General features: G+C 43.6%; 1 protein-coding gene across 7 annotated transcripts in view; it reads left to right on the top strand.

The window, feature by feature from the left end:
- Positions 1-25,714, top strand: part of Igsf11 (immunoglobulin superfamily, member 11) — a 151,191-nt gene that overhangs the window by 110,959 nt on the left and 14,518 nt on the right. For all 7 annotated transcript variants that reach the window (XR_015632769.1, XR_015632770.1, XM_087576243.1 and 4 more), the window contains 3 exon segments: positions 21,560-21,723; positions 23,205-23,412; positions 25,515-25,670. Coding sequence is in view for 5 of the 7 variants with exons in the window: in XM_087576240.1 (XP_087432366.1) it covers positions 21,560-21,723; positions 23,205-23,412; positions 25,515-25,670 (528 nt within the window). In the remaining 2 variants the exon portion in view is untranslated.

Raw genomic sequence — 25,714 nt, 5'->3', positions numbered from 1 at the left:
TCCCCACTCTGCTCCTCCCCACTCTGCTCCTCCTCACTCTGCTCCTCCTCACCCTGCTCCTCCTCACCCTGCTCCTCACCCTGCTCCTCCTCACTCTGCTCCTCCTCACCCTGCTCCTCCCCACTCTGCTCCTCCTCACCCTGCTCCTCCTCACCCTGCTCCTCCTCACCCTGCTCCTCCTCACTCTGCTCCTCCTCACTCTGCTCCTCCCCACTCTGCTCCTCCTCACCCTGCTCCTCCCCACTCTGCTCCTCCTCACTCTGCTCCTCCCCACCCTGCTCCTCCTCACTCTGCTCCTCCCCACTCTGCTCCTCCCCACTCTGCTCTTCCCCACTCTGCTCTTCCCCACCCTGCTCCTCCCCACCCTGCTCCTCCCCACTCTGCTCCTCCTCATTCTGCTCCTCCCCACTCTGCTCCTCCCCACTCTGCTCCTCCTCACTCTGCTCCTCCCCACTCTGCTCCTCCCCACCCTGCTCCTCCTCACTCTGCTCCTCCTCACTCCACGCTCCTCCCCACTCTGCTCCTCCCCACTCTGCTCCTCCCCACTCTGCTCCTCCCCACTCTGCTCCTCCTCACTCCACGCTCCTCCTCACTCTGCTCCTCCCCACCCTGCTCCTCCTCACTCTGCTCCTCCTCACTCTGCTCTTGCCTGTTGGCTTCATGGATGCTCGCTGATTTGTTTCCAACCCATTTTTTACTTTATAATACTTCTTTTTTCTTTTTTGTTTGCATTTCACTTTTGAATCTTTCTACTGCTTTGACTCTCAAAGTATTTAGCCTTTTGACCTCTGGTAGGTAGAGGGCCTAGAAATATATCCACTCATACTCTGTAGCAAGAGCTTTTCCTTAACACGTGATTAAGAGCAGTTTGGCATCCCCTTCATTAGCCATAGTAAAGCATAGCTAACGGTACGCATCAAGTGAGCACATGGTCATAGTTTTCGAGTCGCCTTCTGCCACTGGGGCACTAGAGCCTGCCTGCTTTCTGGTTGTCAGGGCTCACAGCTTGAAGTCGCTTGTACTCATACAAGCAACTTGAGGTCAGAGTCAGTTAGTGGTTATTAAAGTCCTCTCTGTGCCAGGAAAATTTAAGGTATACTTTCCAAAGCAATTCTGTGAGGTAGACATTTTTATCTCTTAAAAATGCTAAATGCCCATCTCCAGGATGTGACATAATTCTGGGATAAGGGAGGCACCCAAGAATCAATGGGAATGACCTTAGTTAGTTGTGACTCAGAGCCCTGGGGTTATGGAACCTGAAGAGGCCACCTCCTGTAGCCAGGAACCCCAGTGGAGTGACAGAGACACCAGCCACCCACAAAACTTTGACCCCAAATTTATTCTGTCTACAAGCAATGCAGGCACAGGGGACGGAGCAGAGACTGAGAGAATACCCAATCAATAACAAGCCCAACGTAAGACCCATCCCATGGGCAAGCACCGATCTCTGACACTATTAACGACACTCTGTTATACTTACAAGCAGGAGTCTAGCACGGCTGTCTTCTGAGAGGCTCCATGCAGCAGCTGGCTCAGAGGGATGCAGCTAGGCACAGCCAATCAGTGGATGGAGCTTAGGGGCTCTCATGGAAGGATAGAGGGAGGGATTGCAGCCTCAAAGGGGATAGAAACTCCATAGGAAGACCAACAGAGTCAACTAACCTGGATTGTTGGGGTTCTCAGAGTTTGAAACACCAACCAAAGAACATACACGGGCTGGACCTAGACTTCCCCACACATACATAGCAGATGTGCAGCTTGTCTTCATGTGGGTCCTGAACAACTGGAGCATGGACTGTCCCAAAAGCTGTTGCCTGTCTGTGGGATATGCTCTTCTAGCTGGGCTGCCTTGTTTGGCCTTCGTGGGAGAGGAAGTGCCTAGCCTCACAGAGAAGTGCCAGCATGGGAGGACACCCAGGGGGGTCCCACCCTCCCTGGGGAGAAGGGGAAGCAGGTGGGGGGAAGATTGTGGGAGGGGATGACCAGGAGGGGAGCAGTGTGTATGATGTAAAGTGAATAAATTTAAAGAAAATAGGATACAGATCTAAGCAAAAAATTCATAGCAAAGGAAACTCAAATGGCTGAGAAAAAAAATTACTAAGTGCCCAAGGCTAGCAGGGTTGAAGTAAAACTTGCCACATGCGTGTGCCAAGTCTCTCCACCACTACTGGGGACTGTGTAGCTTAGAGTTAGGAAAGATTATTCTGCAGTTATATTAAGGACAGAGGCCACCTCCATCTCTGGGCCACTGTGTCCTCATATAAAATGCGACCAACAGTCATGTAGCCACCTAGCCTCGTTACTGAGATTTACGCAAAATGTTTGCAACGTTATTTAGCACATACGTCTCTGATGACCTATGTAATAGCCATGCTGGGCACTCAGTCCTCTCTGTTATTGCATACTAGGGCCCAGGCATACAGTTTCAATGTAGAATCTAAGTGAAGAGAGTACTATGCTAAAGAAAACTCTGAATTGACATGGTAATCTCAAGAATACAAAGGGTTCTGGGTGGGGGCATCCAAAAGAGACGTGTATTCCGTTTTGGAGGTCAGTAGGGTGTTGGAATCCAAAGGATGGGCAGAATTGGAAAGACTATGTGGTGATTCTAAGAAAATAGACCATCCAGAGAGCCAAGGTGGCTGAGGCAGGAGCTGCTGAAGAGTAAATCTGCTGACCCAATAGGCAAAGGCCAGCTCCAGCAGGGTCTGGGAGGGCTGTGCAAAGTACATTGTCAGGACGAGCTCAGATCTCTGTCGTACCTCGTTCTCCCTCTGCATTCCTAGAGCATCCGAAAGATAACAGATTCCCTCTCCCACATCCCAAGTGCTATTCTATCATGCTATCCATCCCTCCAAAGAACGCCTTAACTGCTTACAAGTGAAGCCAGCACCAACACAAACACATCGAAAAAAGATCAAGAAAAAGAATGAAAACCAGCGTTCCTTTTGGAAGAGGCGCACGCAGTCAGGCTGTGCTTAGAAAGAGCCTGTCTCAGAGCATAGCATCCTTCTGATGGTCTCAGATGGCTCTATGTGTTCATAATAACGCCACTTGTTGGTTTAGCCACTTTTGTCATGTGAATGCCTCATTAAACAAATGGAGCTTGCTTGCTGCAGCCAAGTGGGGATGCTCCAGTGCATGGTGAGGTTGAGAGAGCACTTGTATTTAACAGCGAAAGCCACTGCCCTGGCCCTTTGCCACCTGGAAACTCTAGATAGCATTTCCCAATAGAAAGCTTCAGTCTGGTAACCCAGTGAACAGGGATCATCAAATACAAGATACCAAAGTCCAAAATATAAATTATTCTGTCATTAAGGAAACCTAATCCAAGAAGGAAAAGCATTTTCTTCTTAGCCTTATTTAAAAATCTGTGTTTTTCAAAAGTTCCTAGAAAATGAAGCAGCAAGAATTTTTGACATTTTTCTGCCCCCGGGAAAGGCAGGTCTCTTACCAGCTCACTTTTGACTGGTGAATTATCATGGGATGTGAGAGGATGTCCCAGTACACCAGAAACAAACCTCTTAGGTTCCATCAGTCTTTGTAACTACCCCTGGCCTGAATCTAAACTGGTGTTTCTGATATTGAAGATACAGAAATAAAAGTCTTTCATCTAGTCCTTGGTGCATTAAGATTACTTTAAAATTGTCTTCATTAGTCCTATGCTGACAATGGTTAGCAAGAACTGTCGATCCATCTCTTTTCTTTTAAGTTGTTTGAATTTTTAATTGGAGACTCTTTTTTGTTTTTTCTTTTTTGGCCAGTATGGCGTGGAATTTAATACCAGTTATTGAGCTCCTTCAGTATGCTGCAAGGACTCTTACAATGCTGGACTCCAAAGCAGCCCTCTTAACTTCCTATGGACGAACTATTGTTTCCCTCTCGGCCTTGAAGTCTGCTCTGTAACACTGATGTATGGGGAATCTTATGATGATGAAACCCACTGCCAAGGATAGCCGTCTTTTCCCAGTTCTGTAAAGTCTCATTTACTTATGGGAAAAATAGAACACAAGCCTCCTCTTGCCAGGGAACTTGGACAATTTCCAGTCCCCTACCCCTGGACCCTTTTCTCTGGCTCAGTGACACCCACTCTTGCCTCCTCAGGGGGCACAGGGCTCACCCAGGAAAAGAGGGCAGGCTCACCTTTCTATCCAGCAAAGCCAAGCATTGGGGACTGTGAACTGGGCAACAGTAGGCATGGAGGGAGGGAATACAGAGGAGAGAGACGGTTGTTGAAGTTTACATTTGTTTCTGGCTTTTGTCTTATGCATGACTGTCCGTCATATTTTGAATAATATTTCTCTTAAGTCCACGTTCGGCGTAGATGTTGGAGATGACACCTCAAATTTCTCAGCTCCTATAGAGACATAATCTTCTATTCAGAACCCTGTAGGTGAGATGTCACTGATTCACAGCAGAGACAGCCACAGAGCAGATCGGCTTTGTGGGACGCTCCTAGTATTGCTTAGAGAACTGAGGTCATTATAGTAGCTGCAGTAGGGTCTGGCATTTAGACTCTGGCTACAAGGGCCGCTCCCGTGTTTCTTTATCAAGCTCATTTCTCTGTGATGACTTTGGCTGCTTTCCTGGAAAATGAATCTTTAACTTGTTTCTTTGGTCATATCACCGATGTATGTGTTTTCCACCACATTCCCACCCCAGATTTGTTTCATCCTTGAGGTTTAATTTACATGCAATATGTCCTCCCACTTTGGTGTGTAATCTGTGTATTGTAACAGATGTTTACAGTTTCGTTCTCACAGGCATGCTAAACAAAGCCTCTTTATTGTGGGTCACCCTGAACTTTTAGTTCTATGCCCCACTCGACACAGACACTGTGGCCTCAGCTCAGGCCCTGGCAGCACTGTGTAAAAGTGTCTGTTATTCACCGGGAGTAATTGTCTTCTAGAGCTTACTGCCTCCGCTGACCTAGGCCTAGTCCTGGAAGCTTCTAGACTCTGCACAACCTAATCTAGGGCTACAGGGTTTTCTGTCTCTGAGATTGACTTCTGAATAACCTCACTCTTTGTAGTGCTTTCTGAATTCTGGCTGGCTAGTTCAATTCAACTCTTCTGGCCCAAACTCCTCTCCAAGTTGACTCCTTCACACACTGGCTTCTCTCAGCTTCTGACTGAATAGTTCTGCTTGTCCTCAACCTAACTCTGGCAATCTGTTCTAATCTTCTGTCTCCTTTTCCTTCTCTGGCTTGTTCTTTCTTCACCTGCTACCTGACTCTGTAAAACTGCCTCTTCCCTGTCTCTCTCTGCACTGCTGTCTTAACTCAGTGACTCAACTGACAGAACAAAACTCACTTGTGAGTGCTGGGCTTAAAGGCTCGCACACCACCACACTAGACCCAAGCTTTTCTGTACCTGGAACTCGCTCTGTACTAGGCTGGCCTTGAGATCTGTTTGCTTCTGTTTCTGAGAATTAAAGGCATGTCTATGTTCAGACACAGTAGCCATGTTGCTGGATTAAAATTCCTACAGGCCATTAGTTGTTTTTAATTTCTATCTATATTTTTTACTTTTTCATAATAGTATTTTTTAAACTGGAGGCGTGCAGTTTATCACTTATTTCTGGATTATGTTGCTTTGCACAGTGCCTTTAGGATGTGTCCATTTGCTTATGTCCATACTTTGTTCTTATTTTGTTGCCAGTCAGGAGTAATGCTCACGAGCTGATTGGCCATCCCAGTTATCTTAATCGCCAAGTTGATTGGCTTGTGAGGAGCTTGGTAGACATGCTCAGGGGCTGGCTGTGAGAGCGTTCCCAGAGATGACTGGGGCTTGAGGGCTCTGCTGTGTGCAATCAATGATTTAATCAAAAAGTAGATTCAAAATGGCAGTAGCCTTTTGGGAAGGGGTGGAGCTGTGGAAGACGGCAGGTTGTCAAGGGTGTACCTTTGAAGGGTGGATCTTGGCCCTCACCCTTCCGCTTTCACTCTCTGCTTCAGAGTGAATTTTACATTCTTGGAAAAGGCTTCTTCACTTACATTATGATTAGCCAGCCCCTGTGTTGCTAGCTTCATTTTTCTTATACGTTCTCAGAGATTTTTATGTCTGTGTTCAAGAGGAAAGCTACTCTGTAACCACATGTTATTTTCTCTATTGGAGTTTGGAGTTGGGGAACAGTGTTGGGAGAATTATTTTTCCTGGAAGTTTGTACACAGTTTGGTATTGTTTCGAATTGATTCCAAGTTTACCATTGAAGCCTTTTTGAGCTGTTGCCACCTTCTGTCTTTTTATGGTTAGCCTTGATAACTTGTGTTTCAAGCTACCAAATACACTAATATAAAGACATTAATAATTTCTTTTGTCACTTAATATCCATGGAATCTGCAATCCTGTCTCTTTTATACCAACTTGAGTAATTTTGTCTTTTTTTATTCTTGATCACTCTAGATCGAGATGTATCAATTTTATTGATCTTGGAAAACTATTGACTTGATTTATTTATTCTGGATTTTCTGTTTTTATTTCACCGAACTCTGTAGCCTTTATGCTTTCTTCTTTTTGGTTGTATTTGCTTTAATTTGCTTTTCTTTCACTGGTAGCTTAAGAAAGAAACTTAACTTGATATAAATAAATCCTTTTGTTTTCTAATAATGGCAAGGTGCACTAACTTGAGAGATTGAGTAACACTGGTTGCTGCCCCAAAATTTTGATGTTGTATTTTTTGTTGTACTTTATGTCGTATATTGATATGTACTCAATTAATACTATTTTGAATTTCTCCTTAGTTGTCTTCTTTGACCTTTAAACCATACAGAAATTTTAACAAACATTTGATGATTGTTCTGGGCTTTGTTCTGTTAATTTGAGTTCTGGTCTAATTCATATTCTTTACCTGATACTGTAAATGTGCTAAAAGCCTCGTTTGCACATCACAGTGTGGTACATCTGGGTGAGTGCTCCAGCTCCCAGAGAAAGTACTGTGTAGACCTCACTGGAAGACAGAGTACTGTAAATTCTTACACTTGGATCATTGTCCGATTCCAGGACTGCTATATTCTTTACTGCTAATTTTCTATTCTATGGATTAGTGGTAGGAAAGTCTTGCAATCTCAAACAGCATTTCCTTTTTATATTTCATTTCTACCAGGTTTTGCTTCTTGTCCTTGGCAGCGCTCTTTAGGAATGAAGAGAGCTGTGTATGTACCGTGCACGTACAGGCCTGTTATTAATTCTTGATGAGCTCTTCCCTTTTGGCATTTGACATCCCTCCTTACCCTCATCTTAGTGACCCAGCTCTTGAGAGGCCAAACCTATTCTACCTTGGGACCAGCCTCCATCTTAAATAATAATAATAATGATAATGACAATAATAATAATAATTAATAATATAATAATTTGACCTACACTGAATCCAAGCTGCTCCCAAGTACCAGGAAGAACTCCACGGCTTGCCTTTCCCCCCAACCCCAGAGTTACTCCCTAGCTACTTCCTAGCAACAAAGATTAGTCTGAGTGTTTGAGATGTGCTTTCAGACCATTGGTGATTGTTCATGGTCTCACTTTAGACCCCTGCCTGTCGGCATACAGCAGTCATTCTATTAGATGCTTGCCAGGCTGGTTGCCCCCTCACTTGCTCACACTTCCTATAAAACCCTGTCCCAACGAGCACTGGGGCTGCTTGACCACACTGTCCTGCTGGTCGGGGGCGAGTAAGCCCAAGCTTGAGTTTGTAATAAAGAGTCACTAATGTGGTTACATCGGAGGCAGTTCCATGGAGGTCTTTTGGGGTTCACAAACGCTTCCTGGCACAACACTCTGTCTTCTCATATACCGTTGTTGTACCCAGGTTCCTGCCCATAGGGAAGGTGATGTTGGGTTTGACAGACAGAATTACACTTGGTGTGTCTCTTTTTCTCTCTGGTGTTAGAGACTGAGTTAGACCTTGAATATGCCAGGAAAGGTCTATCACTGACCCACATCTCTAGCCAACATTTGGTGTCTCTTTAGATAAGACCCATCTCATAAGAGCTGCTGAGCCTGTAGATGACGCTTTTTCCCCTTTCTTTTTCTTTTTTTTTCCCTTTTCTTTTGGATGAAGTTCTGATGCCCGGTGCAATTACACTTATCCAGAATATGAGTGAGAGCTCGTGCCGAAACTCTTGTGACACATAGGAGTTACATTCTGTTCTCTAAGAAGGGATTTTGAGTATGGTACAGTTAACACACTCCCTTAAACTCTTCAAAGCTTGGCTCTGCTTTCCTGCCTTGCTGCTGTATAGTTAATTATGATCAAGCACTTCATGTCAGCTTTAAATAAAGATATACAAATGTGAATGCCCACAGGAGTCAGGCAGCCCTATGACTGTGGAGTGCTGTTCTACGGAGAGACAGGAAGTGATGGGGCTTGCTGTGTCTGGAGGTTCAGCTCTTGTGAATTGCCATGCCAGAAGGAGACCCAGTGCTACTAGCTCTTCAAGATTAATTTGGTAATCTAGACCTGTTTTATTAAGCTATAAATAATTCAAGGTTATTAAAAAAAAACCCAGTGAGTCATGCAATACTGGTGAAACAAAATACGTATATAAATTATGTTACTGGTCTGTGGTACTGTGGTGGCTGGCTAGGTTTTCTGTAATTACTCCTAGGCACTACTCTGCATCTGTCTTACCAGACTGTAGCCACGCTGAAAGGGAATTTCCAAATGGAACAGAATGCCTCAACCCATAGCCAGATATGACCCCAGGAGAGGGTGACGGCGATGTGCCATTTGAAGAGGATTCTGAAGTTTATGATGAGGTCTTAGGAGACATTCCTGGTTACCCAGGAAACGTGTGCCGTGGTGTGAGCATGGATGCACATATTATGACAGATAATAAGGGGAGGGAGGATTCATCTGCAGAGCTCCTTATGCCTTTGTCTTGTTGCTCAGGACAGGTGTTGAAGTCCGCCTGTGTCTCTGCCTCAGCTCTAGTTCTGCTCTTGACAGTTACTCTCTGTGCTCGAGTCCCTTGCTGTTCTGTTCGCCCTGGAGTCAGCTTGTGGTTATAGAGGTGAAGTCAGCGGAGGGCACTAAAATCAGTAGCATACCGTTAAAACACAATGACAGGTGACACAGTCTGTGTAGTAAGCGTTTGTTGCTTCAGCAAGAAAATCAGGATAGGAAATTGTGTGATGTTGCTTCTGTATACCAGTAATAAAATGGACTATATGAATGGGCTTAGAGTGGAGGTTTGGCAGTGATCCCATATACTGATTAATGCAGGTAACCAACATAAACTAGAATCACCTGCATTCATAAGATTTACCTGTCATTAACCATTTACTATAAGTGTTTATGCCCAAAAGTTAATTTAATTGCAATTAATACAAACATTTTAGTTTATTAACATTTTTTACAAAAGGACCTTATAAGTCTACATATAATTTCATCAATTTAAATTTAATTAAAATACAGAAAGTAACTTGTTTTTTTAAAAATCCCACTATTAAAGAATTGTAATATATCCTCAGTTTCCTTCAGGAAATCTAGATTAGAAGTTTAATGTGTAGAAATGTATTCACTCCAATAGAACTATACACCCTGTTGTATATGTAATAGACAGCACTTGTGAGTTCATATGTGGGTGATGTGAGCCAATGAGCATTCTTTGATCGTGACTGCTGGTAAAACACTTGAACAAAAGGATGACCTAGGTCTTCTAAAGTGCCACAAACACAAGGTCCTGTTTGCTTCACTGACTGCGTTCTTCAGTGTTCTTCAGCTGGCAAAGAGGAGCATGAGTTCCACTGACATTGGACAGTGCTCCATTTTGAATTCCCAGTGGGGTTGCTTGGGCCAGCACCCCTTCTGAGCTGTTCCACTGTTGCATGTGATGGGTTTTCTGGAGGACTCCATGTCATCTGCACGGCAGCTGATGTAGCACGCGCCTGGTCTCTTCTCTTGGTTGTGGACGATCCTTCAGGACTTTTCACAGCTCCTCATTGGTAGTTCATTTTGTACGAATTGTACCTCTTACTCTGACAGATCTCTGACCCTAAGATTTTTGCTTTAAATCTTAGGAAAATGAGTCTTTGGACTTTGGAGAGAGGAAGGAAAACTTTAACATTGATTCTGAGTCCTCACAGGGAACATAGCTGTGTACTTCATTCCTTTCTTATTTAATCGCCGAGTCATTCAGAATTCATGAGGTGACTTCTGTTTGGGGGATGAAAGTACTAAGAAAAGATTGAACTGTGCAAAATGCTTCCAATTCAACTCCTGAATTATGCATTTTACATGTAAATATTGCAAATTGTGGGATGTTGTAAGTGAATTTTTAGTCTAATATTTAGCATTAAAGTTTAAATCCTTGCCTAGAATTTTGAACATGGAAATATACTTTAAAAGAAAATTGGATTTTCGGTTGACATTTTACAGGTAAGGTAAAAATTAAGCACTTAAAATGTGAAACACTCACTTCTTTACCTTATGCTGTTTAAGCTTTCCTTTCTTGAGAAAAATTACATATGCCGCAGTGAGCATGCTAAAGTCCGGGTACAGTCAGCACTTTCTTACCCTCCATACCCTTTGCATCTGCCCAAGAGCAAGTTCTTTGTAAGAGAATTTAAAGGGAAAGTTGAAAAAAGATGAAAACTAAATAAAGCAGGTTACTCAACTTCTTTGATAATTCCAGATAAAAGTTAACCAAAAACGTCTCAGCTCATCTCCAGGTGTTCATGCCATTGCCAAATGGATTGTCAGGCGGGATTTCCGGGGAGTCCATGGCTCTCCGAAGCTTCCCTTCCAATCAGGAAGCTCTCTCAGCAGGCCTCGAGATGACACCGCCTGTGTGCTTTCACATCTGAGCTCAACTGCCTTTGCTCAGTTACATTTAGAGCAGTGGTTGGCAACCTTCCTCATGCCGCAACCCTTTAGGACAGTTCCTCATACTACGGTGACCCCCAACCATGAAATTATTTTGTCACTACTTTACAACTGTAATTTTGCTGCTCTTGTGATTCATAATGTAACTATCTGTTAATGCAGGATATCTGAGATGCAACCCTGTGAAAGGGGTGTTTAACCTCCAAAAGTGGTCTCAACCTGCAGGTTGAAGATTGCTGATTTAGGGTACTATGTAAGCTCTTTCTGAGATAGGAATGGGATGGGCCCTTCAGTGTACCACAAATATGATTTTAAAATTATCTTCATAAGGTCCCTCTATGTGCTTTTCTACCAGATTAACATATTCCTCTGTGTAGTCCTGCATCTTCTTTGTAAAGATGTTTGTGGCAATGGAGAGTGTCTTTAGGTGACTTTGAAAATTCTGTCTCATAGAGAATTATAGCAAACAAATTGTGCTGGCTAATTTTATATCAATTGACACAGGCTAGCTTCATCTGAGCGGAAGAGACCCCAGTGGAAACATGTCTCCTTAACATTGGGCCACAGGCGAGCCTGTAAAGCATTTTCTTAATTAGCTTGATGTGGGAGGGGTTTGAGCATTGTGGGTGGGGCCATCCACAGGCTTGTAGTCCTGGATTCTAGAAGAAAGCAGGCTGAGCAAAGTCCTATGAGCAAGCCAGTAAGCAGCATTCCTCCATTGCCTCTCTAAGTTCCTGCCTCCAGGTTCCTGCCTGTTTGAGTTCCTGTCCTGACTCTTCCATGATGGACTATGGCCTAGAAGTGTAAGCCCAATAAACTCTTTCCTCTCCAACTTGCTTTTGGTCATAGTGTTTTATCCATTACAGCAATGGTATTCCAAACTAAGTCAAAGAATATCATCCTTTTCCTCTGAACTGTTTCTATGTTGAGGCAGAGAAGGACAGATGGGTTGATTTTTCATTGATCAGTATCAGTTCAGTTTTTAACAGACTGTCCCCTACTCTAATGCAGTTGACAGTATTGCCATTATGTTTTCTGGGACACAATCTGTGGAAGATTTGGCATAGGAGAAAACACACTGTCATACTGAAAGTTCAAAGGCACAGTTCCTGATTTGGGGACCTTTTGCTTTGGGCAATTGTATTTTCACGTGGAAATTGAAGACATTGGCTTAAATGAATGCAACCCTATGCTTATCTTAGTTCCTATCTAGCGTCTCCATAGACCTTATAGGACATGAGTGAGTTTATGTTAAATAATCATACTGTTAAAAACATTACCTTCATGGGCAGTGTTTTATGCATGTATGAATAAGGCTTGACTTTAGCCAAAGGGACACAGGAAGGGAGATTTGGGGGGTGGGTATCACTAGAAGAAGTGAGAGTGAGTAACTTTGTAAGAGTTTGAATTTACCGCAAAGCATTGACAAATGACAAGGGATTGAGCAGAGGTGAGAGGAGTTCAGTTGATAAGACAGCATGCTAAGTCATGGTTTGGAGGATGATTAGAAAGTAGAGGAGTTCTAATTTCTGACTGACTTGCTTGTTCACATTTGTGCTGTCTTGAATATGATCTTCTTAATATGTCCTTCAATTCAGTTTGCCAGAGTTTTCTTGAAAAGATTTGCATTTGTGCTTATCAAGTAAATTGGTCTATAGGTTTCTCTTTTTCTTTTAACTTTACCAGGTTTTGGTATCAAAATAATGCCGGCTTCATAGAATGAGCTTGAAGTGATAAACTGGTTTTGTTACATGCTGATTCAATCATGCAAACCAATGTATAGAATATATACATAAATAGATCTAAGGAAAGAAATTACTGATCATCCAAATCTATGCAAAATGTATTTCATAGAGTTTAATATTATTTTATGATAAAAGTTTTGAGGTAACTAAGAAGAATATATCTCAGTACAATAAGGGCTGTGTAAAACAAATCACTATACATTATATTAAACTGTTAGGAAAAGCATATTTTCTCAAAAATCAGGAATGAGACAAGTTGCCCATTTTTGCTCATAGTGTTTAAAGCCTTAGCCATAGTAATAAGGTAAGAGAAAGAAAGAAATGGGGATTCAGATAGGAAGACACCAAATTGTTTTTCTTTATAGATGACATGATTCTAACTTGAATGGCATCAAATACTCTGCCACAAAACTCTGGCATTTGACAAACATTTCTAGCAAAGTAGTCAGGTAGAAAATCAGCATCCACGCACCAGTAGCTTTTCTTTATATAACCTAGGAAAGGCAGACGCTCATACTCAGTAACTTCAAAGCTGACACCAAGGAGTAAACCTTACCAAGGAGGGGAATGAACTCTACAATGAAGGCTTCAACCCTCCGAAGAAGGACATTCAAATACACAGGAGAAGGTACACGTGCCTCCCCTGCTCACAGATCTGCAGAATTAATATTTTGAAAATGGCTGTATTGCTAAAAGCAATCTACAGATTCAATGTAATTTCTATCAAAACTTGAATGACTTTTTTTTGGTAGAACTAGAAAAAAAAGCAATCCTAAAGTTCATAGGGACCATGAACAGCCAAGACAACACTTAACAGAAAAAGCAACACTGGAAATACCATAATATCTAACCTCAAATTATATCACAGTCAGAGTAACAAAACTGGTATGGGTACGGCACACAATCAGACATATTGACCAGAGGAATAGAACAGAGGGCCCAGAGACAGAGCTCTGCAACTAGGGCTGCCTGATTTCTAACGAAAACACCAGACACATGACTCACAGAGAAGACAGCAGAGAGGCTGTTAGCAAATGGTAACGAATGATGTGGGTGGGGGACTGGATTTTCCACATGTGGAAGAATGAAAAGAGGCCGTTACTTCTCATCCTGCACCAAAAGCAATTCAAAACAGATCAAAGAGCAAAATGTAAGGCCTGGAACTTTGCAACAGGAAAAGTTAGGGAAAACATGTTAGCATACAGGCACAGACAAGGGCTTTGTGGAGAAAACAACTCTGATAATACGGAAATAACCCAAAGAATTGACAAATGGGATTATATTAAATTAAAAAACTTTTTGGACAGAAAAAAAACAAAACAAAACAGAAGAGGCAGCCTAAAGGAGGTTCCGAGCCTGTGGGTCGCACCCCTTTAGGGGGAAGTCAAATGACTTTTTACTGGAGTCCCCTATCAGATATCCTACATATAAGATATTTATATTACAGGTCATAACTAGCAAAATTATGAAGTAGCAAGAAAATAATTGTATGGTTGGGGGTCACCACAACATGAGAAACTATATTAAAGGGTCACAACAGTAGGAAGGTTGAAAACCAGTAGCCAAAAGAGTGCAAGAAAAGTCTTTTCCAACTGCACATCAGATGGGAGGTGAACACCTAGAGCGTGTGAATAAACGCTAAGTCTGTTTGTGCAGTTTGAATTGGGGTGGGGTGGGATCTCACAATTTGGTGTTGGTTTTAGAACGGTGTGGACTTTGTGACACGAGTCACAGTACCACACATCTGGGTTCCTGTAGGTATTCTGTGCACTCGGGTGGAGAAACTCAGCAGAGCTCATTTACTGCACCCAAACCAAGCAAGCAAATGAACAAAAGCCAACCAGCCGACAACAGTAAAGGCCTGAATACACAAAGAATCTGCCATAATAATCAATCAACCAATTAATCAATCTACCAATAGGCTAAGAATTGAACAAACTGTTCCAACAATAATAAATACGCAGGCTGAAAAAAATGTTTGAAAAAGAGTTCCTTGGCCACCAGGAAAATGCAAATTAAAATTGCCTTGAGATACAAAAATGGCAGCAAATGCTGTTAGGGAGATGGGGAAGGGGAGCCCGCCCTTGTACATTGAAGCAGAGTGTGCAACCTCATGTAACTGCTAGTGAAATGAGCACGGAGGTTTCCCCAAAGCCATAACTGCAACCTCCGTATATCCCAGCTATACCACTCTAGGGTGTGTGCCTCCTAAAATTTTTAAGTCTGCATACTTCAGAGATGCTTGCACACCCATGTCTATAGCTGCACTTTTCATGGTAGCCAGGAAATGCAAGCAGCCTAGATGTAGCCTAGATGTAACCATGCAGTCTGAGGAAATGACGTTTCCAGAGGAGAAGGTTAGGAGAAGAGAATTGGTCTCCACACGGCCAGGGAAAACCTAGGCCACCAACTCAGGACTCAAGTTCCCCCAGGCTTCGTCACCATCTGATAAGTTATTTCTCCACCGGGGAAATGAGCCAATTCAACCCAGATTAGATTATATTAAACACAGGTTTATGGGGAAGCTGCTCTTGGGTGAATTTACTGTCCCCAAGGACTGAGGCCAGGGGAGTAGCCATGGGAAAGGAGAAAGAGGGAGGGGGAAGAGAAAGAGCAGAGAGCAAGAGAATGAGAGAGCGAGAAAGAGCGCAAGAGAGTGAAAGAGAGACAGAGAGACAGACAGGAGACCCAAATGTCTGGATTATATAGGGGAAAGGGAGCCCAATCCCTGGGCTAGAAAGTTCAGGGCTGGGGGCAGGATGTACCTGGTAGGGTCTGAGGGAGGGTAGGAGACCCTGGAGGCCAGGTCTACTTTGGTTTATAAAAGTGCACTTCAGTTCCTTGTCCCGAGGTTTGAAACCAAACATACACATTGGAATTTTTTTCAGCCACAAAGAAGAATGAAACCATGACATTGACAGGGAAATGGATAGAATCAGAAACCAGGATGTTAAAATGAAATAAAGGTAGACTCAGATAAACACTGCACACTATCTCCTACTTAAACTTAAAATGATCCATGTGGTGTACCATGGGTGTGCACGTGTACATGCATATGTGTTTGCTTGAGTGTGCACAGCATGCAGTTCCACCTCAAAGGTAATTGTGGGAGCAGAAGAAGAAAGTAAGGGAACACACACGTGCGCGTGCCACAAAAGCATGGAGCAGAGAGGAAAAAGTCTACGGGGAAAAGCAGGAGCCAGCCAGAGTGGATCAAGGTACAGAGGGGAGGGAAATTGGGGGTGGAGTGGGGATGAGAACAAAGTATGACACCTGAATGGAAATGCCACAAAGGAAAAACACAATACTCGGTATAGCAACCTAAAAAGGAATAAAAGAAAACTTTTATAAAGAAAGGATCTGGCATGGGAGAGGTGACTTTGGCCAGGGACACTGACTGGAGATGCCATAGGTATACTAAGCAATGTGTCTACCTGATAAACGTAGTAAGATTTGCAGTCGAGAGAGACCTTTGGAAGCCACCCAGTATAAAAGAGAATCCAATTCAAGCCTGAAGATAAGACTCTGCAGGGTAGGTGTGGTGATCAGGAAGTCCTTGGAGGATTACAAACACTTGAAGCTCTGTGGCAGGGAGCAAAACCAAGACCAGAAAATACTCCAGAAAGGGATGGGGTAGAAGCTTCAGTTTTCTCCCTGAAGCTGAGGGGAAGTAGATTTTAGCAGCAAGCCTGCTCACCTCTGGTAGACGACCTTGAGGGTGCAAGAGAGATCACAAAGGCTGTGCAGCCCCAAGGTCTCGGGGAAGCTGGAGGAGTTACTTTTAGAAGTGGCAGGGCTGGAGCGGATCAAAGACTCAGGGAGAGAGTAGTCAGTAGAGAGCCTGAATAGACAGCTCTTCAACTAGAGTCACATGTAGAATCTGAGGCAGCAGATCCTGTGGGGTGGGGGAATGCCTTGCAGGGAAGGGGAGGGACTGTTTTGAAATAGTATAACTGGAGAGTGTTTCAATGCTGCAAGGGAGTTGCACTGCCTAAGGGGCCTTGAAGCTCTGAGGGACTGCAGTCTGCAGCCTGGTTACCGCAGGGACCAAAGGGACAGGATTTAGAGTTCATTTGGTAGGTGGTGGGGAAGGCCCTAGATAAACTTTTCTAACCGAGGGGCAGGTGAGGCAGGCCGAGGTGAGTTGTAGGTTTACAGTGAGGAGACTGAGGTTTCCATCTAACGGTTTTACATACAAGTCCATTATAGCTGTAAACTCTGTGGTTGCTTAATGCAGCGATAATAAACATCTGAGACACTGTAGTGAGTGTTTTCCATAGAGAAAGTGCCTGGTTCGAATCCAGAGTGTACATATGCTGACTTTAAGGTTCTGTGTCCTTTAATCGGTTTTTATGGGCTTCTATTTCTCTTTCTGTGGGGGAAATAGACAGCTCCCATAAAGGGGATGGGAAGGGCCTCAGAGGGGGGAGTCCTCTCTTGAGTCTTTATAGAATGAAAAGAGTGCATCTATATAGTACACAGTACACGGTACACAGTACATGGTACGCGTAGACTGTAGGCTTGGGTGGTCAGTAGGCTGCATGGCTCAGCCAGCAAGGAGGCTCATGGCAGTAGCAGCACCTCCCTGGCACCCATCATCCTACCCTGTGGTGAGGGGGTGGTAGCACGAGCCTTTTGTGTAGATGAAGCACCACTTCTCAGGGATTATGTGACTTGTTTGGTGCTGACAAGAGCCAGATTTCCAGTCAGACCGGAGCAGCTTCACCTGCCCCTTGGCAAACTCTGGAAGCTCACCGTCCTGACTGCTGCTTCTGCAACTCTGCCAAAATGTGATATGAGAATCAGATCTTGTGGAAACATAAATACAGGAAGTGCTACAGAGGCCTTCTCTGGCTAGCAGGCTCCTCCTCCCCCATCCTGCCCTAGCTCTGCTCTCCCCTGCCACAGCCCTACCCCATGACCCCCTGCCCCTTGCCCCATCCCTGCCCCATCCCTGCCTGCTGCCTGCCCCCTGCCCCATCCCGCCCATCCCTGCCCCATCCCTGCCCCATCCCTGCCTCATCTTTACCCCCTGCCCCCTGCCCCATCCCTGCCCCATGCCCCATCCCTGCCCCATCCCTGCCCCAGCCCTGTCCCAGCCCTGGCCCCTGCCCCAGCCCTGCCCTATCCCTGCCCCCTGCCCCCTGCTCCCTGCCCCATCCCAGCCCTTCTGCACTCCCTATTTGGGCAATTCCCTTCCTTTCTAACTTTCACTGATTTTTTTTTTTCAGTTTTGTGTTAAGATTAAGTGAGTTGAGTGAAGTTAGCATATTTGAGGATGGATGATGAACACTGCCTTGCACACAGGCAGCAGGGGTGTGTGCTTTCTCCCCTGCACCGTGGAGCTTCTATGGCTACTGCTTTTTTGTTTTGTTAGGAAGGGTCTTGCCCAGGTTGTCCTGATTCCACAGTCCTCCTGCTTTAGGAACTCAGGGATTACAGGACTTTGTTATCACGCCCAGCTCTTCTCTCTGCCCCTCCTGACCCCTCCCCCTCCCTTTCTGTCCAGGCAGAGGATCACTGCAGTTCAAGCTGGCCTCAGACTTGCACTCCTCCTGCCTGGAGAGAGCTGTGCACCACTCTGCCCACACTCAGCCCTTGACCCTGTCAGTCTGTGATGACATTTATGTTGTCAGGCCATTCTAATGTGCGTGCTTCTCACAGCCTGTCTGTCCTGTGAGGTACCTGACTATTCACCACCTTCAGCTTGTCCCAAACCCATTTTCTCTTGTCTGTCTGCTGGGATTCTAAGAGCTTCCCCTGTGATCGTCCACCTAAGGACTTCCCATGCTCCTGCCCGGTGCTTTCCATTCAGTCACAGGTCACTAACTTTATGAAAGTATAACCCCTGAGGACATAAGCAGACTGTGTGGAGAGCATGCAGGTCTGTGGAGAGAAGGTGTTACCCGTGCTTTAAAACACCTATTGGAATAATACCAAGGTCTCAAGGTGTTGCTTTTTCAGGAGGAGGGAGATGAAGATCACATCATTGCCAAATAAACCAGAATGCTACCATGAACTTTAATTACTCTTCATGATTTAGAAGAGTGTCTTGCGGGTCTCTGTGACCTGTTTAATCTGCCTTTGTTTTCGCACTGTTCCAACATGCAAAGGGGTGGGGCTGGCTTTCTTGGTAGAAAAAAGAACCTTTGTTTTGACTTCTTGTTTTGACTCATCAGTTCTGATGAGTCCCAGCTTTTGTGATTTAAGTTTTACAGCATCATTGAAGCATACTTTCCCATCTACAAAAGTGCAACGTGTATTGATTTCTACTAAATGTGTAGAGAGTTCTACAACCATGACAACAATCTATGAATTCGAAGAAAGCCTCTTGATCTGGGCTACGCTGTCCCTTGCTGGTCCCCTTCAGGCCCACACAGCCTTCCATTTCTGCATTTTCTGTACGTACGGAATGCTATGCTGTGCAGTATCTTGGTTTTCATTTTCTGTATTGACAGTTTGGTGCTTCTGTCTCTGCATTCTACTGTACACGGGACCAGTCCTCCTTTATATACTCACTGGATTTTGGATACCTCTTTTATTTATGTTTGGTGACATAACATGAAAAATATTGCTCTCAGTATTTATAGACATGTTCACATAATAGATATTTCCGTTTTCTTGGGTTAGAGTTCTAAGATATGGCATTAAGTTATCATAAGTTTATATTAGACATATAATAGTCATAACTATAATGTATGACTATTTTGTATAATTATAACTTTAATGTATAACTGCTTTCCAAGGTGCCTGTTCCATTTTTATATTCTTACTAGCAAAACCTGAGCCTCCTTTTCCCTTAAGTCCTACTGAGCACTTGGTATGGTTTTGATGGTAGCCATTGCAGTGGATGTACACTGGGGGTGTGGTTTAGATGTTGTCATAGCCAGTGTTCTAGAGCTGTTGAGAGACACCAGGACTGTTGAACTCCAATGACAGAAAGCATTTATTTGGGGCTGGCTTACGGTTTCAGGCAGCCAGTCTATTATCATCATGGCCTGGAGTATGGTGGCATGCTTGGTGCTAAAATAGCAGCTTATTTGCAAGCAGAGAGGAGTGGGGAACAGGGGAGACTGGGCCTGGCAGGGGCTTTTGCAACCTCAAGCCCACCCCCAATGCTTCCTCCAGCAAGACCACGCCTACTCAAACAAGGCCACACCTCCTGATCCTTCCCAAATAATACCACTCCTGGTGACTAAGAATTCAAATACATGAACCTCTGGGGTTATTCTTCTGGAAACCACCACAGATAATGTATATCCATTTAAAATTCAATTATATTTTAAATGGAATTCTCAAAGCTTTTTATATGTTTATACAAATACTTTATAAAACATATGACTTATATTTTTCCCATGCTATATTTTGAACTTTATATTTTCTTGAATTGTTAGTAGCAAAAAGATTTTTTTAATATTTTTAGATTTAATTATTATAAACTGTGTGTGTGTGTGTGTGTGTGTGTGTGTGTGTGTATGTGTATCTATTGAACACAAGTGCCAGAATAAAACAGAAGGGGGTGATGGATTCCTGGCACTGGAGTTAGAGGCCATGGCGACTAATTTCTACACATATGGGTACTGAGAACCCAATCCAAGTCTTTCCAAAGGAACAGTATGTGTGCTTTTGACCACTGAGTCCTCTCTCCAACCCTAAGATTTTAAATTTAATGAGCTATCCTTACTGTTTTGTTCTCCTTTATGATTCGGAGCATTAGTGATATTTCTAGGAGTTCTCTACTTAGAGACCAAAGTAACTTTACATTTTCTTCTCTGCTTATTTATAGAGATAAGGGGTCAAATTCAGTCTTGGTCCCTTTGATTTATATATCATTGCCATATTATCCTGGCACCATTTGGTGGGGGGAAGAAAACCTGTTGTTCTTTCCTTTTGTTTGTGCCTTGTTGAGAAGTATCTGGCCATGACTGCCAGGTACCCCCAGTCCTGTGCTTTTGTTTATAAATCACTTCTCATACTAACTCTAAATTGCCTTAATTGTTAGAACTCTGTGGAACATTTGAAATAAGATAGGACGAACATCATTTGAAACGATTGTTTTATTTTATACAGATGAGAGTGTTGCCCATATGTATGAGCACTGTCTGTCTTCCCATTTATTTGATTACTCTTTCATTGATGTTTTATATGTAGTTTTGAGCATGTATGTATTTGCGGTATGTGTGTGTAGTGCCTGCAGAGACCAGAAGAAAGTGTTGAACCTCTCGGAACTGGAGTTAACAGAGGTTATGAGACACCGTGTGGGAGCTAGGAATCTGTTCTGGGTCTTCTGCAAGAGCAGCCAGTGCTTTTAACTGCTAAGCCATCTCTCCAGTCATTAATGATATTTTAAAATTATGTTTTTTTATTCTTTGTGATTCTTTTCTTTTCATGTGTGCTAAAATTAATTCCTTTTCATCTACTTATAAAGCCTAGTGGTATTTTGATTGTACATGTTCTGAATTTTATCTATTTGGGGAGAATTAATTGACCTTTTATTAACATTAAATCTACCAGTTCATGAACACCGTTTTATCTTCCCATTTATTTGATCTCATTATTTCTTTCATTCATGTTTTATATGTGATTTTAAGCATAAAGATGTGTACATAATGTTGCTAGATTCCTAGATAAGCACTAAGTTTTGTGCTATGCTACTCTAATGTTGCTTTAAAAATTCAGTTCATATCATGTCTTCTGTCAGGATTTATCAACCTCTGATCAAACTCTGACATAGAATATTGAATTTGGCCAAATACCAGGGTTATTGCCTAATAAAAGAGAATATATGGTCCCTAACATTTTAAATTTACTTTCCAAGATGTGAAAGGACCAGCCACTGTTCTTCCTTGGTCTCAATAACTAGTGAGTTTTCTCCCGTAAGATTCTCCTGTTGTGTGTTCAGAGATGCAGGTCCACTGTAATGTGATACTGTGATGCTCACAGAGCTGCTAGGACAGAACAAGCATGGGACCAAATTGTTCCTTCCTCTACAGGTGTGGCAGCATCTCTGGAAGTGTCCGAGAGCCCAGGCAGTGTCCAGGTGGCTCGGGGTCAGACAGCAGTCCTGCCCTGCGCCTTCTCCACCAGTGCTGCTCTCCTGAACCTCAATGTCATTTGGATGGTCATTCCCCTCTCCAATGCAAACCAGCCCGAACAGGTACTTCTGCTTCTAAAACCATGGATCCCTGCAGAAGAGATTGGGAGATAAACATCATGGGGATGTGTTTAAGTTTTTAGTGTAAGGTGACAGGGTCCGTGTGCCCTCCCCCACTGCGTTATTACTAAATATTCTGATAAGGCCGTCCTCCTCTTACAAGGATGTCTTCATCATCTCCCTCACTAGCAGATGCTAAAGAGATTCTTCTCTTAGCATAGGGCCTTCAAGTGTTAAAAAGAAAGCACCTCTGAGAGGCAAGTACTAAGAAAAAGTGAGGTCTGTTCTTTCAGGAAGAGATTGGCATTAACTTAGGTGGCTTAGAGTGTTCTCTCTAAAGAGAGTGATGATAGTAAGAAACCTCAGGCAGCCAGGAGGAGGGCATCTTCCACACTGGGTGAAGCTTGAGCATAGCACCTCAAAGCCCACCCCGCAGTGACTCACTTCCTCTAACAAGGCCACACCTCCTAATACTGTTACTTCCCATGGGCTAAATATATTCAAATCACCACAGTGGGCTTAACCAGCCAACTCAGACTCTCATACAAATGAGCGTGCACCACCCAGAAGGACACATGTGAAAACGGAAGCTGCCCCCAGAAATCTGCATCAGTTATACAAAATAAATCAATAATTTCGATGCCTACTGTAAAATTAACGAATTGTAGTAAGCATCACAGTTTTGTTTAGAAAGATGACATTCAGTTTTTTTGAAGTTCTTCCGATTCTATTTTAATATTTACCATATTTAGTCGAATATATTTTCTGGTACAAAATTCAATACAAACATCTTTAAAATTTATTACTTTTTAATCTACTATTTGAAAATGGCATACATGGATACAGTGCGTGTCGCCAAACCACTTTCGCAGCAGACTAAACTTTTGAGATTGTCTGTTAAATAGCACCATTTTAAGCTTTAGTGATGGAGGTTAAAAATGTTTTTAAAAAGAACCAAGATTTCCCAGCCATGCACAGGAAGATCCTCATTTTTAGCCCACAGGGAGGGCTTTCTGCTATATTATATGCCCAGTCCTCTCCCAAGAACAGTTAAGTCTGATAAAGAGCATTTGGCAAACGCAGCAGCAGTGGGCCTGCGAAGCCCTCCCCCTTTTAATGGTGGTGCTATTCAGCCGGTGAGTGATCTGTCATTCTGTGGCCCAGTCAGTATGAGAAGAGCAATGCCTTTTGAATTTCATCCCACAATTAACATTTTCACCAGTAGAAATATTTATGTGTTAATAGTCTGGTAGCATTAAATATATTTTCTGATAGAGTAAGGAAGGAAAAAAAAGTTATTTAACTTTGTGTGTGGGAATTTATAATTCTAGAATGCTCACAGATGGGCAGTCACAAGAAACTGCCAACAATCCTGAGAAATCTAAACTTCCATCCTTTATTATGGGTATATTTGGTTCTGTTCAGTAGGTTATGTGCCAAGGAGGGACTACCATGGTTTACCGATACATTGTTTCCTTTCTCAGGTCATTCTCTATCAGGGCGGACAGATGTTTGATGGTGCCCTCCGGTTCCATGGGAGGGTAGGATTTACAGGCACCATGCCTGCTACCAATGTCTCCATCTTCATCAATAACACACAGCTGTCAGATACGGGCACCTACCAGTGCTTGGTGAATAACCTTCCAGACAGAGGGGGCAGAAACATTGGGGTCACTGGCCTCACGGTGTTAGGTGAGTGGCAGGCAAGTCCCACCACCTTGTGCTCCACAGATCTACTCTAAAGCGTGCTCACTTCCTTCTGTGCTCCCTCCCTGGGTCTTAGTTCCTTCCCTGCTCGCTATCTCATGCCCAGTGCTCCTCAACTTCTCCATGCTCCCTACATACTCTTGCCATGATTACATCTCCAGACACTCTTAAATTTATTATTTGATGCTGTTTCCTGAGAGTGGATTAAGGGTGGCACAAAGATCATTTTTAGGGACTATAGGACAGAAGCTTCTGTTGTGGTAAAACTCAGATGTGAGTGGTTTGTTGTGAGCAAAAAGTAGAGCTATCAGCGTGTGTGAAGATAATGTTATTACTGAGGACATTTGTGACAGGGAGTGGGGTGACCATAGTTCTCAGCCTGCACCTGTGTCTCTGACATAATTTTAACTTTACTCCTGTCTACTCTTAAGGACATCCTTGTTTCTACAGGGAAACAGGTGATCATCTTCAAATCAGATCCAATCTATTTGGGACCTTGTCCTTTAAGACAACAGACGAGCAAAGTTTAGATTAAACCCTTCCTATCACATGATGTGGGTAGAGTCCGCAGCACTAAATTACGTCTACTGCAGCTGTTCGGCGTCTCAGGTCTCTCAGGTGGATTCCTTGCAGAAGTGGCTGCCAAATGGATGCTCGTGTTAGAAGTGGTGGATTCGGTGCATCTAGTCAAAAGAGGAAGTACTCAGAGAAGGCCCTTCCTCTCCTACTCAGGTCCCAGCATCCACCGCCTCAGTCCGTCTAGCCCCCACCTCGCCCTCTGTTTTCCCATTGAGTTATTTGAGGATATCAATGCTGGGAGTTTCTCATGGTTTTCCTCCTTAGGGAAGACTATGCTTTAATCCTTGGTGCCCTGTTGGTCTCCCAGACTTCAGACAACTCAGAAAGCTGAGGACCACATTAGAGACTTAACTTCTAAAAATAGAATTCTTTGCTTTAAAGCTGTATAGGGTTCTACGTACTCTGAGTGCATTATGGAGTTTATATCTGGTGTTTATATCTGATAGTTGAGCAACTGGCCCCCCACATTACCCAAGCTTTAAAAAGTGTGTGTGGGGGGTGGGGGTGGGGGGACAAACCTTTTTATCTTATAGTTACCTCAATAATTATTTTAGGTTTTATTTCCCGGTAGCATAGTGATATTGTCACTATGGAGCCAGTCCAGGAGGCTGACTTACCCCATCACAACAAACAGATCCTTACTCAGATGCTTCCAACCCTCCCTGGGCCAGCTTTCTGCCAGTGAGCTCCCTTCCCAGACCCCTGTACCCTCTGGTTACTCAACTCTCCTCTCCCACTCGCTCACTACCTGGTTGCTCTGTATATTCCTAACTCAGTTTGCACTGCTGGATTCCTGTGTTTCTTTAGAAGTGAACTCATTTATTGAGAAGGCTTTAGGACTGAGAACATCGTCAGTACTTAAACTCCCGTGACGTCTGCATCGGCAGTGTGGAGCTCCCTCCCCCGGGTTCTGTTTATTCATTCACTCCCCATGTGCTTCTCCACTCTGGTGTTGCTTTGGTGATTTTCCTATTCTGTTGCATATGTCCTTGTCAGTCTTTAATGAAATATAAAATGTTTAGAACTTTAAAACATCCCCTACCTTATTGTTAGCATTCTCTAACTTGAGCCTCCTGTAAAGTTGAATTCTCCATAAAGTGGGCCCAGCTGCTCTTTGTTAAATATTAGAACACCTCACTAAAGTGGGGTTTGTTAGAGGTGGATTTCTGCTCATGAAATGGGGTTGACTGTGTCTTTTTAGCAATGTCTTTTAAGGTGGTGTGTTAACCTGAGGCTCTTAAGAATCCTTCTTAAGAGGGAGCTTTCGAACCAAGGCTCTAAGATAACTTAAAATGCAGCCAAAAGCCACTGCTCCTTTTGTAGATTTGCTCCCTGTCTATGGCACTTGCAGGACCCTTGTCCATCCCCATCCCATGGGTGTTGTGCTGGACATGAGGCAGTCTCCCAGGTGATCTACAGTCCTTGCCTGCTGTTCCCCATGATGAGCATTCCTGTCCCATTGGCTTGCAGTAAAAGTGAACTTGTGTTACCCATTCTTCCCATGACAGTCCCCCCTTCTGCTCCAAACTGCCAAATCCAAGGATCTCAGGACATCGGCAGTGACGTCATCCTTCTGTGTAGTTCGGAGGAAGGCATCCCTCGGCCCACTTACCTTTGGGAGAAGTTAGATAATACACTCAAGCTACCTCCAACAGCCACTCAGGGTACGTACAGTGCTGTGGAACCTATTTGATTAGTACTTGGTGAA

Source organism: Rattus norvegicus, chromosome 11 (genome assembly GCF_021556685.1).
Source record: "Rattus norvegicus strain SHRSP/BbbUtx chromosome 11, alternate assembly SHRSP_T2T, whole genome shotgun sequence".
Lineage (NCBI taxonomy): Eukaryota > Metazoa > Chordata > Mammalia > Rodentia > Muridae > Rattus > Rattus norvegicus.
The sequence above is the reverse complement of the archived record's forward strand: the minus strand, read 5'-3'. Positions and strand labels throughout refer to the sequence as shown.